Source organism: Anolis sagrei, chromosome 1 (assembly GCF_037176765.1).
Source record: "Anolis sagrei isolate rAnoSag1 chromosome 1, rAnoSag1.mat, whole genome shotgun sequence".
NCBI lineage: Eukaryota > Metazoa > Chordata > Lepidosauria > Squamata > Dactyloidae > Anolis > Anolis sagrei.
In genome coordinates, this window is record NC_090021.1 from 58,035,730 (window position 1) to 58,053,975 (window position 18,246).

The following is an 18,246-nucleotide window of genomic DNA, read 5'->3' on the forward strand; positions in this document are numbered from 1 at the left end:
CAGTTTACAGAAAACCTACACACATAGATAGTTATCTACATAAAAACTCCAACCATCATCCAAGTAAAAAAAAAAAACACCATTAAAGCCTTGGCAGACCGTGCAAAAAGAATCTGCGAACCCCACCTCTTCCAAGATGAACTGAACCACCTAAACTGGGCTTTACAGGCCAATGGATACTCCACCTCAGACATCAGAAGAGCTGCAAGACCGAAAACAAGCCATGAAAGTAAAGACAAAGATCCACCCAGAGGAAAAGTGCTCTTGTCATGCATGAAGGAAACTACTAACCGCATAGGGAAGCTGATGAGGAAACACAACATAGAAACTATCTACAGACCCACTAAGAAAATCCAACAAATGCTACATTAAGCAAAAGACAAGAGGGATCCTCTCACTTCTGCAGGAGTCTGCTGTATATCATGCAGCTGTGGACAAGTCTAAGGAGCACCAAACGCAGCATTGCCCAAACACGAATCAAGGAACATGAAAGGCACTGCAGACTACTTCAACCAGATAAGTCAGCCATAGCAGAGCACCTAATGAACCAACCTGGACACAGCATATTATTTGAGAACATAGAAATGCTAAACCACTCTAACAATCACCATGTCAGACTACACAGAGAAGCCATTGAAATCCATAAGCATGTGGACAGTTTCAACAGAAAGGAGGAAACCATGAAAATGAACACAATCTGGCTACCAGTATGAAAAAAAACTCTAAAATTATAACAGCAAAACAATACCCAAACACAGGGAAACTCCAGAGAGGAAACAATCAGGGACAGCTAATCACCTCCCAACAAAAAATTCCTCCAGGCACTAACAAGCCACACCAAAAAACTGCCAGGCCATCAAATGCTAATCAAGGTGGCCAGTTGAAACATTCACACCTAGCTCCAACAGACAAGAGTTCTTTCTCCCACCCTGGACTTTCCACAGATATAAAACCCAATTTTCCTAGTTCCAACAGACCTCACAACCTCTGCAGATGTTTGCCATAGATGCAGGCGAAACGTCAGGAGAGAATGCCTCTAGAACATGGCCATATAGCCTGAAAAAACCTACAACAACCCAGTGATTCCAGCCATGAAAGCCTTCGACAATACATATAAATTTTGGCTGAGATCTGATTAGTTTGTGCAGGAAAAAGGATGCATAAGGACCCTGTAATATATGTAATATATATATATATATATACACACACACACACACACACACACACACACCTGTGAACAGACAGGTTAGACACAAAAAAGCTGAAAAGGCATTTTTGGCTAGCATCCATCAGGCTATCAAGTGGCGTGTGTGTGAACTACTCTTGTGACTGAAAAAAAATCACTGGGGAAAACAATACTTAAAAGTCTATTAGATGGGCAAGCTGTGATTCTCTGTCTAACTTACATTTTGTCGTATTTTAGTCTGCCCTCACCCAGACCTTGAGATTGTAAGCAGTTAACTAGTGTGTATGTGCACAGTGACCTGTAAAATCCAGACCGCACAAGACTTCATTAAAATCCTTTCACAGTAACGGGTTTCTCCTGTCTACTGAATTCCAACCCAATTATTTTTAGAAGAGCTCTTATATTGCCTGGTAAAGGGTGCTTAATGCCAAACTGTGGTCTATTGCGTCTCAATAACACACACAGCTGCTGACGCAATAGTATACAGAGCCTATGATCCTGTGATTTTATACTGTAAAAGCAGGACTTAGAAGAGTAAGCAAGACTTAAATATAGTCTGAATACACAAGTTTACAGAATTTCTTTTATAAAGTTTCACAGTCCTTTTGTTTTAGTAGAACCTGCCATACCCTATTTTGTTAGAATGGATTCCTTTATATTCAGCAGATGGGTACTACAACCAGAGAAGCTCAAACATGATATTTAGAAGTAAAGTATATTTATATACATTACATTATGCTCTTATGAAAAAGGTCATTTCCCCTGTATGACAAATCACACCTAGCAACGCAGTCCTGGTGATAAATAAAGCTCATTTCTCTTGATTAATTCAGGTTCTGAAGGAGATCTGGCAGCTTTCCTTCTGATGTTTAGAACTGGGGGAGGAATTTCTGTCCACCTACTCACCACTCGGATATTCTGTTTCACAAATGCTGAGATGTGAAAGCTTACCTATCAGTTTCAAATCATAACTTGGAGCTCCAGTTCATTTCTCACAAAACTTGAAAGTAACACAGAACCTCGCTATATTGGAATACTCTTATGCTACCACTCTTTTTCAACTAAAAATTACTCGGCATTCACTTCATCAATAAATAGTAAGTACTAATATTTTGAAAATATAATTTTAAAGCATTGATAAACCACACTTTGGGTGCATCTACACTTTTAACGCTACTTTAACTGCAATGAATCAATGTTATTGAATGATGACAGTTGTAGTTTTAAAATATTTTTAGCCTTCTCCACATAAGAGTGTTGTTGCTTCACCTAACTAGAAATCCAGTAATTCCACAGCACTGAGCCATGCCAATTATAATGGCGTTAAACCGTATTGATTCTTCTAATCCTTACAGTGTTACCCAAATTCAATAAACTAGAGACCCCTTCACACCATGTAGTTATAGCACCATGATTCTATTTTAACTGCCATTACTCTAGCCTATAGAATCCTTCAATTTGCAATTTCTAGAGATTGGAATTGTTGTAGTACAGCGTGATAGTAACGTTACTACTACTGGTAGAAGGGAGAAGAGGGTTGCGCAGGTGTTGGAGGAGGAGCAGCAGCGAAAGCGGATTAGGGACATCTTCATGGCTCCAACTGATTCTGAGTCCTTTGAGGGTTTCTCAGATTGTGAAATGGGGGAAGGAGACGAAAGCAGGGGAGTTAAGCAGGCTACTCGAGAACAAGAATCAGATGAGGAGATCCAAAGGAAGCGTATCCGTGATATACTTATTGCTCCAACAGAAGATGAAGACTTTGTGGGTTTTGAAAGGAGTGATGGGACTGGGAGTAACAATGGGGAGGAGGATGCTTTAGACTGGACTCATGTGCAGGAGATTAGGGACATCTGTACTCAGCCTACATCCAGTGATGGCTTTGAGGGGTTTGCAGAGGACTGGCAATCTGAGAACACTTGGGAAGACCTAAGTCTTGAAAGATGCTGGCAAAGGTGGAGAGATGAGAGTCATTGCTCAGCTGCAGGGAATGGAGCAGCTGAAAGTGATGATGAAAGGGTGGGGAGCAGTTCATCCTCTGATGAGGAGTTATAGAATATAAATTGGTTTGAATTCAATGGATCTTTGGAGAAGGCAAAGTGTCTTATCGGGTTTGGATATTTGTTACTGCCATTACTCTCAAGTTTGGGTCCTTGGACTACAGATCTCCGTGTTTCCGTGACTTCTGGCTGGAACTCCGTAAGTGCTGACTTCAACCTCCCCTTTTGACTCTGGACTATGTTTTGACAACGACTTCGCTTTTTGGACTGCTTCATCTCATTGTGGATGTGCCTGGACTTCGGACTGTTTTTGGACTTCAATTTTGCATGCTCCCACCTTGTTTTCTTGTGCTTTTTGGACCTTTTGAATTTTAAGCAGATTGCTGTAACTTTTTGTTATCCCAGATTATACTCCGATAATCCAGATTATATTTAAGTTGGGTTTTTTGCTTAGCGGTTGCTATAGACTCTTAGTTTGTGCTAGAGGCACTGAGTTAAGTGTCTCTAAGCCTTTTTTGTGTTTAATAAACCTTTGTTTGGACCTTTTATACTGTATTTGGCATTCTTGAGGCTTCTGGGTCTTGACAGGAATTCTATGACTACTTACATACTCAGTATAAGCATGTAGATCAGTAAAAAGAATACTACAGGTTGTTCTGGTCTATACTGCTTTTTACTGGAAATCCTTAAATTCACCAAGCATAGCCTGGGCCCACCGAGGTATAAAAAGATTCTTAAGCAAGGATTTGGTTTGATTTTAGAACTACAAGAGAATATTGCTTACAGTTGTCCTATATACCGTATATACTCAAGTATAATCTGACCCAAATATAAACCAAGGCACCTAATTTTATCACAAAAAAACTAGGAAAACTTATTGACTCGAGTATAAGCCAAGGGTGGGAAATGCAGCGGCTACTGGCAAATTTCAAAATAAAAATAGATAGCTAATTGAGGCATCAGTAGGTTAAATGTTTTTGAATATATACATAAAACTGTAATTTAAGGAAGGCTGTCCAACTCTTATTAAATCATTATTCTAAACCTCTTCAATGTAAATATACTTACGTATCCTTCCAATAATCACCATAGTTTATTTTAATTATACATTTGGGGGGAAATGCTGTGTGTATATGAATAAGGAAAAGTGGGAAAGGAAGGAGCACGCTGTACCAAGAGAGGAGGAGAGGAAAGCGCATGCTGCACAAGAAAGGAGGAGAGGAAGGTGCAAGCTGCCCAAGAGAGGAGAAGAAGGAGAGCTGGGTTGCTATGCAGAGAGATGAGGGTCCTGGCTGAAAGGCGTGGGGCTGAAAGAAACCATACTTTCAGCCCCATGCCTTCCTGTCAGGACCCTTGCCCGAGTATAAGCCGAGGGGGGCTTTTTCTGCCTTAAAAAGGGGCTGAAAAACTACACTTATACTTGAGTATATACTTACCTTTGATATCTACACTACAAAGTCACTAGCAGCAATGAGTTCATGCCCTTTTCTGCAGTATGTAAATTTTTGCTTTAGAAACTGTCAAATTCCAGTCTTTTGTGTTGTTGTTTTATATGATTTTAATTTTTATGGTATTTAGCAAAATGTGAGCATATCACCAACACTACACTTCTGCCAAAGAGGGGTGTGTACTGTGTAAGGTTTTCACTGTGATTTGGCTGGACAATATTACAAACAGATTGTTTGACTAGATGAATTGCCCAAGTCACCAACTGAGTACCAGGAAAAATCTGGATCTGAGCCACATATACCAGACTACATATGTGGCCCAACATTTACTGCTTCAGGGGGGGAAACACACTGTTTTACTGTTAGGGCATAGCCCTCCACAACTGAACTGGATTTATTAGTAGTACTTTCCCCTTCAATAAATGGATTAAGTTAACTTCTTATTACCCATAAAGATCACTCCATTAAAATTCTTCAATTAATCTATAGCCTATACTTAAGTAAAACTCTCATTTTATCACCTTAATTTCTTTCTTTTTCATACCCTAGTGTACCTCCAAATAAAGTTTCTTTCCATCAATTACCCACATCACTATCTCCAAGTTACCTCCATATAAATGCCTTGTAATTATTACAAATTACTGTTTTACGAAGATTACTTCTAAATCATTTCCCAATAAATTCAGCAACACAAATGCTGACCCAAATCAATGCTTCTTCCATTAACCCCAATTCACTCTTCTGCTTCCAATTCAATAGCTTTTTTCCTGTATTTGACTTTACCAAACATATGAGCCAAACAGGACTTTGCTCCAGACTGTCAGAATCAAAACAGACTCCCTAATCATCATTCTTATCATCAATTTAATTTAAGTCTTTTACTTCTACACAACATTCATGCCTCAGCTTATAGAAACTGCTTTTTTCAACTATAGGCAAATTATTTCTGAATGCTAAACTAATTTTATGAGTTTAGCATTCAGAACCAAATGCTTAAACCTTGTTCACGATCACTACACTGACTATAGAAGATGCCTCAATCAGTAGATGATAAACAATCCAAATGAACCATTCAATAGGCCATTCAATAAAGTGAAGTGGTTTAAGTAAGCTGCAATTAAGTATGTACACAAATGCCTGAAGGAGATTATGATCTGTTTGACAAACTAATGCAACATAGGCCAACTCAAAAGAAAAGGTCTCTGGTTTTTCCCGGTGCCTTGATTTTAATTTCAATGACAGATAGAAACTGTTCAATGGGCCTTCTGCATTTATGCTGGAATTTTAAAAGCTCTTTAGACATCAATGTAATGTTGCCTTTTATTGTGTCTCTTTGTTGTTTTGCTAACTGTGTTTAATTTTATGGGCTCATATTGTAAGCTTTAATAAAGAGTAGATAAAAATATCTTGAATTAATGAAAACCATATTCCATGCACTAATTTGGCAGAGATTCCCATAGAGCACATCTCTCATGAATTCCAGTGCATATTGGACATAATCCCACTATACTAAGAAGGCTAGAAAAAGTTGAGAACATTCTACATACACAAATAAAATAAATAATAGCTTTTTAAACTCATGTTTATAGTACCACATTGTTAAGTTCCTCAAATAATTGTTTTAGTTGGTATTTAGTTATTATAGAATCATAGAATCAAATCACTAGAAGAGACCACAATGACCATCCAGTCCATTCCCCTGTCATGCAGAAACACAGAATCAAAGCACTCCTGACAGATGACTATCTAGCCTCTGCTTAAAAACCTCCAATGAAGGATACCCCACCACTCTCCGAGACAGCATAGATCACTGCTGAATAGTTCTTACCATCAGAAAGTTCATAATGTTTACCTGGAATTGCTTTTCCTGCCATTTGAATCTTTTGCTCTGTGTCTTAATCTTCAGAGCAGCAAAAAACAAGCTTGCCCCCTCCTCAATGTGACATTCTTTCAGGTATTTAAACATGATTACCATGTCACCTCTCAGCTTTCTTTTCTCCAAGCTAAACATACCCAGCTCCCCTAGCTACTCCTTGTAGGTCTTGGTTTCCAAACCTTCAATCATTTTGGTCGACTTCCTCTGGACACATTCCAGCTTGTCTATTTTGTTGTGTATTCATTCAGTCACTTCCTACTCTTCATGTCCTCATGGACCAGCCCATGCCAGAGCTCTCTGTCAGCTGTCACCACCCCCAGCTCCTTCAGAGTCAAGTTAGTCACCCCAAGGATACCATCCATCCATCTTGCCCTCGGTCTGCCCCTCTTTCTTTTTCTTGTCCATATCTCTCTTGAATTGCAGTGCCCAGAAATGAGGTACTACCAAAGCAGAATAGAGAGGGACTATGACTTCCCTTAATCTTGACACTATTGAGCCTGCAATCTAGCTGCCACAATAAACTGCTGACTCATGTTCATCTTGTGGCCTATTAAGACTCCTAGATCCTTTTCACATGTCCTGTTTGGTGTCATCTGCAAATCTGATAAATGTGCCTTTTATTCCATCACCCAAGAGAAAAGGAAGAAGTGCTCAATATTTTCTTTGCTTCAGTCTTCTCCCAAAACGAAATCAATGTTCAATTTAAGCAATATGAAGCAGACCAGGCAATAGGGGAAACACAACTCAAAATAGGTAAAGAAGTTGTCAAGGAATGCTGGGCTGCTCTAAAAGAATTCAGGTCTCCAAGGCCAGATGAAATATATCCAAGCGTATTGAAGGAACCAGCAGAAGTAATTTCAGAACCACCAGCAATGATCTTTGAAAATTCTTGGAGAACAGGTCTCTGACAATAATAATAAAAAATAAAGCTTTATATCCCACCCCCTCTCCCCAAGGTCCCCTATGTTCTTCTTGCAAACAAACTAGTCAAATGTGGACTAGACAATACTACTGCTAGGTGGATTTGTAACTGGTTAAGCAACAGAAGCCAAAGTGTGCTCAGCAATGGTCCTCTTCATCCTTGAAAGAAATGATTAGTGGAGTGCCACAGTGTTGTTTTCTGTTGCATTGGAAGCTATGACTCAGAGCAATGAGTTCAAATTACAGGAAAGGAGATGCTACCTGAACATTAAGAAGAACTTCCTGTCCGTAAGAGTTGTTCAACAATGGAATTCTCTGCCTCAAAGTGTGGTAGAAGCTCCTACTTTGAAAGCCTTTAAACAGAGACTGGATGGCTATCTGTGTGGATTTGTTTTGCTTTTTCTGCATGGCAGGGGTTGGACTCGATCACCCATCTGGTATCTTCCAACTCTATGATTCTATGATTCTAAGTCATTAATCAAGGTGGTCCAGGGCAGAACCCCCTGGAATCGTATTAGGCACTTCTCCCAAGAATGAACTGAGCTCCCACATACCAACAATCCACTTAGGCTAAGAAAACATTTGGAAAAACTTTAAAATGTTTGATTAAAATAACTTTCTCTAAGGGCTCTCAATTGTTCTTCCTCTGATTCTTCCTCAGTTTTCTGTTTATCACTTTCTCAATCATGTCATTATCTAGTTATTAATGTTTCCAAAGTACATTTTTCTCATTTTAAAAACATGATAATCAACCCTACCCTCAGTAGTAATGCTCTTCTGTTTGTCTTCTTCTAGCCCAATGAAAAATATCCCTCACTTCGCATGCTGATTACATTCTACTCTTGGTTTTTCTTGCCCATAAATACGGGCAATGGTTAAAAGAAACCTTTTCTTCAACAGAATTATTTTGTATTTGTCATACAATTTCATCCTCTTTTTAAATTCTAATTCAGTTTAACAACTTGATTTGCATAAACCTTGCTGACTTGGTAAAGATACTGTAAATCCCAAGAGGTGAACATTATAAATTTAAGATATTTGTTTGCTTCAATATGCCAGTAGTAGACACCAATTCTTACCACAAGAGGGCACATTCAATCAATATATAATCAGTGAGTGTAACTAACATCAATTATAACTAATGGGACAAATCATTTTGTGGTACTTTCCTACACATACATACAATGAGGGAATTAAGACAAAGGGTTTTTTTTCTATATAAGGAATGAAAACAATAGAAGCCCATTGTACTGTATAACATGCAACTAGGATTTTTCTACCATAAATATTTAAGGGATTTGCACCAAGTTAATTTTTCAAAATAACATTGTCACAGCCAATGAATGCTGCTGAAATTTAAATGCAAGAGGTCAACGCTGTTCAAAACCCTTTTTTATATATTCACATACATTATATATAATCCACATAAAACTAAATGGCAGGGACGAGAGACAGGGCCTTCTCAGTGGTGGCCCCTCAGCTGTGGAATGCCCTACCTGCAGACATCAGATCGGCCGCCTCACTGTTGGCGTTTTGGAGGAAGGTGAAGACCTGGCTATTCGAAGAAGCGTTTGACTAAACAGTGAAATTGAACATAGGAATACGGAACAATGGATAATGAGAGTGGATTCTGATTTTATTGTTGAGGCGTTATGATTGTTATACTGTTGTTAACTGTTGATGTTATAATATGTTTTAATTACATTATACCGTTTTGTGATATTTTGCATTGTTGTGTAAACCGCTTTGAGTCGCCTAAGGGCTGAGAAAAGCGGTATAGAAATAAAGTAAATACAATAAATAAATAAATAAATAAATAATGCATGCCATGTGATGCATTATCTGTCTCCTAACATTTGAATTCAGCAGCAGATATTTTTGCTGTAACAACTTATAATTTAATAAGGAGGAATGGGCTCGGTTTTAATAAACAGAGTTAACAACAGCAGAAAAACTGTGTTGTCAAAATATTTTATGGTGTTGCATATGCTTCACACCAGATGAAAAGGAGGGCTAATTTTGTTACCTGTGATGCTGCCTTTTTAATAACTCTTAACAACTGGAATATTGCTTTTGGAACTGACAAGTAGAAAAATGCAAGTGTGGATGTATAAAAAATCACAGGGAAATCATATGGAGGATTAAGTTACAGTTGAATTGAAAACTTTACAGAGGGAAAGAAAAAGAAGATCCAAAGATTTAAGGATGGGAAATAGGTTCAAGCTAGGAGCCCTTTCACACTAAACAACCATACCACTTGATTCTACTTTAACTTCCATGGCTTCATACAAAATTCTGGGATATGTAGTTTGAAGATGCATTATCACTATCTGACTAAGAATCCGAAATACTCCATGAAATTACTAATACCAGGATTCCACTGGGCAGAATCATGGCAGGTAAGATATGATCAATGTGCTATAATTATGTAATTGGAAAGGACTCCTGCTCAAGCTCTTTCTTCTGCACAACTATTAGTGTTAGAAGAGCCCTGTTCACTTTTTCACCTGGAAACCCTGGTTCAATCAGGGAAACTGATCCATCTGTTGCTGCTTTAGGGGCTATGAACCTACTGCTGGCTTTACCACCATTCCCTCTGTTCTAGGTTGTACAGGTACTCTTCTGGGGACAAATCACTATCAAGAACAGGGGAAAGATCTACAAAGACCAGTAATTCAAGGTCAATCCAGCATGGCCTTGCCCCGCATTACCCCAGATCAGTTCCGTGTGATGTTTGGTCACTATGGAACTGATTGAGCTGCACATTGACCCAAGTGGTCAGTGTGGATATGTCCAGGGACAATCACTTCAGTGGCTCCCAAGGAACCCAAATTATCTGCAACTGAAAGGGACAAAAAAAAAGGATTTGCCATCCCTACCTCCCACCCTTGAATTTAAGGAAGTAGTATGTGGCTGCAGTGACCAATAGTTACATGGATAACATTATTCTGCTCTCTTTTTTCTTTTCTTTGTTTTTTAAAAAACAATATATAAACTTGGGCAAGTCACCGCTCATATTTCAGATCATTATGAAGCTGTTAAAAGATACGAGAGCCCATTATCTTATTTAATTGTTCATTTTGTCCTTGGTTCAAAGTGTCCAAAGAGGGAGCAGCTCACTGAAACATGCTTATTGTATACTAACATGTGTTTATTATTTGAAATTGACCCATTGAGTTGCTTCCTAAGTTGTTTATCGGAATTGGAAGTCACTTGTTATACTTATGTGAAGACAAGCTCTTCCCTAAATCAATGCAACTACAAAGTGAATATTTGGGAAATTGCTATCTCATTCTTTTTTCATTAACTAAGCTTTATGACACAATAGTACAGTATAGTAATATTTACAGATGGCTGAACAATGTCTGTATTTCACTTTTGACATATACCCCCCGTTCTACCTGCATCCTTCCTTATGATCCATTACTTACATTTGTATCTGCCTTTCCTACATTGAGTTTCACTTCCCATTTTTTCCCTACAGAGACAAATCCAGACGAAGAAAGTTATAAGGTCAACTGGTAGATTTCAGTAACTCAGTGAGGAATGATGACAGAAACTGGACTGCTTGTAAGTTTTTAATGTACAAATAGCCCATCTGCCATTGTTTCTTTGCTTTAATAACTATAGTTACAAACATCTTGTATCAGAAAAATGTTCTCTCCTTAAGACGTTATAAAACTAATTACCAAATTGGTTAAAATGCTTTGACATATTAAGTATAGATCACAGTGAAGAAATTAGAAAAATAAAGTTGTTGTTCAATTACAGTTTATTTGTTATACTATTTTTATTGTCCAATATTGTTCATAATTTCATTCTCTCATATTTTAGTATTAAGAATTACTGAGTTACAAGAGAATAGGAATGATGGATTCATCAGGATCACTGCTATTATAATGAATCATTAATATTCCAGTTCATTTTTATGATTATGAATAATACATTCAAAATGATGATCTACTGAAAATAAAACATTAGACTGCACCATAAGGGAGATAATATATTTAACTGAAAGTATACTGAGGGAATTTGAAGGAAGAAAAATTGATACCTGAACCCTAATTCTTTTGGGCAGTCCCATATTCAAGTTTTAAAATCTCAGAGGCAAAGCTTAAGTACTTTGGCCAGATAATGAGAAGACAGGAAAGCTTGGAGAAGATAATGATGCTGGGGAAAATGGAAGGCAAAAGGAAGAGGGGCTGACCAAGGACAAGATAGATGGATGGTATCCTAGAAGTGACTGGCTTGACCTTGAAGGATCTGGGGGTAGTGATGGTCAACAGGGAACTCTGGTGTGGGTTGGTTCATGAGGTCACGAAGAGTCGAAAACAACTAAATGAATAAACAACAAAAAACATATCTCCATTCCTCCAGCCACCTGCAGGACAAACAAGTCCTCTTCCTGGATCTTTCAGATATTCTCCAAACATCCAGGATGACGTGATTTTCCTGCAACCATTGTCTACTTGGCTGTCTCCAGATAGCATCTGCCATACTGCCCTGACTAATGAAAGATAATGAAGAAGGATACCGAGTCAGAACATAAGAAGGTCAAGTATGTAGGGTGAGGGAGAAGTGCTAAATATGAGCTACAAGTGCAAATTAGGATTGCTGTCATTATTTTTAGGTGCTGCCAAAGCCTATGCATGGATTTCCAGTAGCAAATTTCCATTATATTTCCTGACCCCCTTTTCACGGTCAGCAGGATGAAGTTGATAACTGATGGTTTGCTTAAGAATTATAATCATCTTTCTTTTGGTTTTTCTCCATCAAGTAATGTATTTAAGGATTGTCCAGTAAAGCCAGTTCAAGATACAAATAATGAGATTGACAGAACTCAGTACAAAGGAATTTGAAGGTCATTTCACCAAGTCTTCCTTTCTGCAGACCACAATACATAATACAAATACCAATAACCTCAGTAAGATATATATAAAAAGGCTAAAATATACTAACTTTGCACCAGTTCCACTGAACTGGATGAAAATTAAGCAGTCTTAACTGTGCACTGTACTGCAGCCTGAATAGATGGAATACAGTTTTATCTTCACTATTAATACACTGGTACCACTTGCTTGCAGCATCTGTCACATTAGATGCAGTGACACATCAGGAAGGCAAAATGTCAGCGGGATAAGATTTATTTTACTTAACCTCCCTTTCCAAGTGCTTTCAACTGGCAGAGTTAATTTAACACTCTCAAAAAAACAAGACAAATTCCTGCAAACATGTATCAATGAAATACCAAGTATCTGGAACACAGTCTTCATGCATATAGATAGGGTTGCATCCAAGGGCACCCATTTGCCAAGAGAAAGGTGTCCACCAGCAGAATCCCCTTGTACTCCAAATAAATATGCTTTGGCATATTGGAAGACTCCAGATTTTAGAAGTGAACACAAACCTTAGTGGCAATGAAGAGAAATCCGAATGCTGTCACATAAACTAAAGCCCTCTCACACAATGTTACAATTCACATGTACTCTATATGAGTTTTAATTTTAAAAACCAGTTACAGAACATTTAGTGAACAAAAAACAAATTCATAAATGAATCTTAGTCAGGGCATCCATACATAATTATTTTATCTGTCAAAGTATTCAGAATTTACCTTTATAAAATAAATCTTCCCCTTTGTGAGATTTTGTGGCATATATCAGTCTAGTATAGATTACATAAAGGATATACATGAAGTGCTAGCATACAGTTCATCTTTGCCTCCTACTAACATTTAATCTGAATTGAAAAGGGAAACATTCCAAGAGGAGGAGGAGGGCAGGCAGGTTAATACTGTTTAAACAGCATTAGAACAAGACAGCTTGTGGTACCTTGGAATTTGAAGTGGATTCCAAGAAGCAAAGCCTGTTGCCAAATCCTTCTGCAGCAAGGCACAATTTCTGTTGTTCTTTGTGAGCGGTAGCAGTGCACTGAAGAACCACTTCATCATCCTGTCAAAGGACAGAAACAAACACACAAAATGAACAGGGTAGGACTCAGAAACTGCAAAACTTTAAGGCAATATTTCCAAATACATGGCTGAAGATAAACATGAAAAGCAACAATGTGAATCTCAAAGCTGGTTTTATTGTTTCACAAAGACTTTTAAACAAGCTTGAGTGATTTAGAAAAAATAGGTAACAACACTGTCAGGTCTGTTGATGCTTAAACCAAAAAGATTTTCCCCAAATTTCCCAGGATTTTATTCACTGTAAAGCAACTAAAATTAATTAGAAGTAGAGATAATACTACACATTTGTTACCTATAATAAACTAATTCTCTGTGTGATCTGCTAGATGGGGTGACTTTTTTCTGCACCTCATTTTATGCTGACAGTTGGCACAAAAGCAGGAAGCTTTTTGTATGCAGCTAGTGCTATTACTAAATAGTACTTGGAGACAGCTTCAGGTAGCATTTTAAAGGGATTGCCTCATCATGACAACCTGATCATTTGCTATATTCCTCTGATCCTTCTGAAATGAAAGGAGCTTTAATTTGCATACAATTATCCTAGATTATGACCAATTGTCTGGACACCCCAGAATGACATTGTGAATTGATTCTTTCTGTGTTTAAATCCGTTCACTTTCCTTAATACTGTGCATATTGCTTTCAATCCTGCAGCAAGTGAAATCTGTCTCAGTGAGCTTTCCATCACAATCTCAAGATAGTTTCTACAAGAATTCCGTCCAAACTTATAATTAGAGATTTCCCTTCCTCTTGCTTAGGTATTACTTTGCACTAATTTATATCTATGCCTCATTTTCTGTTTTCTCAGAGAAGTATTTCAAGACTAGCCTATACTACTCAAAATAAATAAAGTAGTTGTGACTTTTCTAGATGCTAACCATGAACTTTATAGCTAAATAAAAAACTGAATTTAGTCTCACATCAAAACCCATGAATCCAATGACTGAACTACACTGATTCTCTTGTGCCTTTCTGTTGCTCTCCTGTTGCAATTCAGGTTATATTTTACTTGCTATACAGCACCTCACAGAAATGTATATTCAGAGGTGATACTATGTCTTCTTAACCACTATCTGTAGCAGTTAGAAGTTCTGAGGCCAGCCAGGAAGTTAACCTGCTTAGGATTTTGGATCTTCAAAAGAGCTGTCCAAGGTACTGAACAATTTTAGGATGAGATCCCATTTATTAATTTCTATAAATTCAATTCGTATTTCTATTAGTCTATAAATATTATAATTTTAACTCTACAGACATATGACCTATATTGATCCAAGGAATTAAAGGAAGTGTATCTTGGATGGTCTGTGGTATTTTGATTATCACTGCTCCTTGAAAAAGGAGTACGGTGATTGCTGGAAGTAAACTACTGTTCAGTTCTCTAATACCACTTTAATTTTATCTGTGTTGTACGAGGGTTGAATGAAAAGTAATGCCTCCATCTTCGTAACTCCTCAACAGATGGCAGTACTGGTATGCAGCAGGTACTGGCTTGTTCAGTAGACTCTTCTCTACAGTTCAATTTTGGTGGGAAGCCTAAGCATTGAATGGTTGTGTTGTTAAATTGCAAAGTATGGAACCATGCGCAGACCATCAGTCAATGTGACTTAAGCAACGTGCAGTCATTGAATTCTTGACAGCCGAAGGTGTCACTTCATCATCTTTAAACTTACTCACCCAATGACACACAGTACACACATCAACACAATCACCATAAACAGTTTGCATTCCCTGATGAATATCCTTTGGAACTATAGAGGAGAGTCTACTGAACAAGCCAGTACCTGCCACATACCAGTACTACCATCTGTTGAGGAGTTATAAAGACGGAGGCATTACTTTTCATTCAACCCTCATAAACTGCCTTGGGTCCTATACCAAAATATAAATTAAAAAGATATATAGCTTGAACTTTTCCTATTCATGGCTGTATTTCTTCAATGCTGTACTATAAGAATTATTATTATTCTATTTATTTATACCCAGCTTTATCTCCCCCAAAGGGGACTCAGAACAGCTGAAACTGGGTGGGCATTAATAACATTCGGACCCAATAAGTTCTTGGTGACTAGAAATAAGCAACAAAGAGATGATCTCCTAATGCCAGTAATCTTGTAATCTGGAGCTTCAAGCATTATTCTGTACCCAAGAAAGAACATCAGTGCAACAGGACATAGATTAAATCACAGACAGTCAGATAAAGAAATGAAAGCTCAAACCAAGAAATGTATTTGCACTCTTTCCCTTATTTCTTACATACATTGGAATTATAATTGGAACAAATCTCACCTTGCGTGCTCAAGGGTGGGAACTAGTGCCATAAAATAACATTGAAACTCAGTATAAATTTGGAAAATACATCACAACTTGTATTGGTTACACCTGTGCAAATGAGTTGGCTCTACTACATGGTTCCAGATCCTGGCATTGACCAACCCGTTTGACTGATGAACTCTGGTCCACTGCTTGAAACTTACAGATGGCAGAGTGGATGCCCCCCACAAGTTGCCCTGCTACCCCTAGAGGGTGCAGGAGATGCATCAGCCCCCAAGTTGGATCATCCTGAGAATTTGCCACACACCCTAAGTCTCCCAAGGACTGGTCCATGACCAATGCCAAAGATAACTTGTTTTGGAAGTCCCAGATCCACAACCCATGCTCACTGCCTCCCCCCAAAACCAGTGTCAAAGGACCAAGTAACTTACATACGTGCAAAAGAAACCACCTGCATGGTAAAGCATACATAGCTAAGTCTGGCTAAAGAGTCGGTAAGCAAATGCTCCTCTGGAATTAATTGACTAATGAGCATGATAGCAAATCTCTTAAATCTGTATTCCACTTGATCAGAGTGAAAATCACATCTGGAACAGTTCAGTTGGGCCAGCCAAGAAGTGGCTTCAAATCATGATTTAAATCATGCTTCTTTCCCAGGGCAAGATTTTGGGAAGAAGTAGCCAGGGATTAAAGTTGAAGACTAGTTCTACTGCTGCTCCAATTCTGCAAACAATCAATATGGTGAGTTGTAAAGCTACCTTTCCTGGAAGCTCTGAAGTAAATCCCATTTCCCACAAACTAGATTACTTGCACCCCCACGCAGAATGCAGTGCTTCTGCAGTGAATCCAACCATACATCCAACCTTCTGCTGCTTCAACAATTCCAGTGAGTACCAGCACTTACTGATGGGACAAAAGGTTCACACAATCTAAATTTTGAAGAGATCCACCCCACCCCCACCCCGGGCTCAAAAGACTAATCTGAAAATATAATTGGCTGCTTAGTATTTTTAATTTTATTTAAGGATGAACCAATCTGAAACAGCTTATTGAAAAATAAAATCAAAGATAAGATATCCTTGGCTTTGAAGAAAAATGCTATCTTGAATGGGTGAAATTTTACACATTATCATTTGTTCTTCTCATTCGTGCTACATATTTTAAGCCTTTTTAATGTATCCATATACATGCATATTTTATCATGCTATGCCTATCATCTCTCTATGAGAGTATGATTTGCATATTATTTTTAAAGTAAACATGTTGTATTATATTCCTTCATGTTATCAGAAATAATTTTTAATTCTGTATTCTGACATTTATAGGCGTTTTAGTCTCTCACACTTTTAATCTAGAATGATTTGAAAAACTGTCCCTGCCTCAGTTTGATACATTTTTTTCAGACCATTTAGTTGGAAACACCATTTTATAACTCCACTCCACTTAAATTATTCAGATCCCCAACACTGTAAGCAAAAGTATTGTTTATTTCATGGCTGCTCTCTATAAAATATGACATTTTTGAGCTGCTGAGGAGTATACTACATTATATTATGCATCTGAATAGCTTCACCCTCTTTCTGGAGTAATAATAATTAAATTACATCAGGAAAGTACACAAAATACTGGTAAATCTGAAAAAGAGTTGCAAAATGGACAATACTAAAATATCATAATGCGATTTTCTTGAATTCCTTAAAAACAAACCCACAAAACTGGTGTGATATCTCAGGGGAACAGTCCTGCCAGATCTCAAAAATTGATATTGATAGTCAGAACTCTAACTATTACTCGCTGGGGATTCCTTCCTTCCCAGCCTAAACTGAGCAAGCATTTTTTTCCTGAAAAGTAAACACCCCTTTCTTCCCTCTGAACAACAACATTGATGTTTCTGACCAATGAAGCCACTTCCCTCCTATACCTTCTTCTCCTTTCTTTCAGCCTCTTCCCTTCTTTCTTCCCTCTTCATAATAATCAAACCCTCTCTTTAGAAAGATGGTGAAAACATGTAAATTCTGGCATGTTCTCAACTCTGGTGGCTTGTCAGCAAGTAGCAAGAATCTCAAAGAATCAATTACTTTAAAAAAAACAGCATACCTGAGAGGAAGTTGTTCTAAGTTAACATCTTCTCTGGTCTTCCAAATAGTCCATGTTTTGCAATGTTTATTGTTTTCAAATGCCAGTTGAGATCTTTTGGCTTGGCACCCAATGTGTTGATTAACACTTAGACCACCTGTACTGGTTTATGCCAGGGCTTTTGCAGTTCAATTTTGAGGTCCTGATAATGGCTAAGTTTCTATTATTATTATTATTATTATTATTATTATTATTATTATTTGAAACACAAAGAGATTAGTACACAGCAAACAAGGTCACTCTTCTGGCTGTTGTATTGGATCACACATCAGACACTTCTCAAGTGTTTAGGACTGTGTGATGTATCGGCAAGTAATGTGTGCAGATCCCAGTAGAGTGGCCTTTTGAAGCTGACAGATGGTAATTTTGTCAGCACCGAATGCGTTTAAGTGCAGGCCATGGTCTTTAGGCACTGCACCCAGTGTGACGATCATCACAGG

At 37.9% G+C, this 18,246-nt stretch overlaps 1 protein-coding gene across 9 annotated transcripts in view; it reads right to left on the reverse strand.

The window, feature by feature from the left end:
• RYR2 (ryanodine receptor 2) overlaps positions 1 to 18,246 on the reverse strand; it is a 361,257-nt gene that overhangs the window by 236,720 nt on the left and 106,291 nt on the right. For all 9 annotated transcript variants that reach the window (XM_067464901.1, XM_067464907.1, XM_067464890.1 and 6 more), the window contains exon 2: positions 13,260 to 13,379. In XM_067464901.1, coding sequence (XP_067321002.1) covers positions 13,260 to 13,379 — 120 coding nt within the window. The remainder of the gene's footprint in view (positions 1 to 13,259; positions 13,380 to 18,246) is intronic.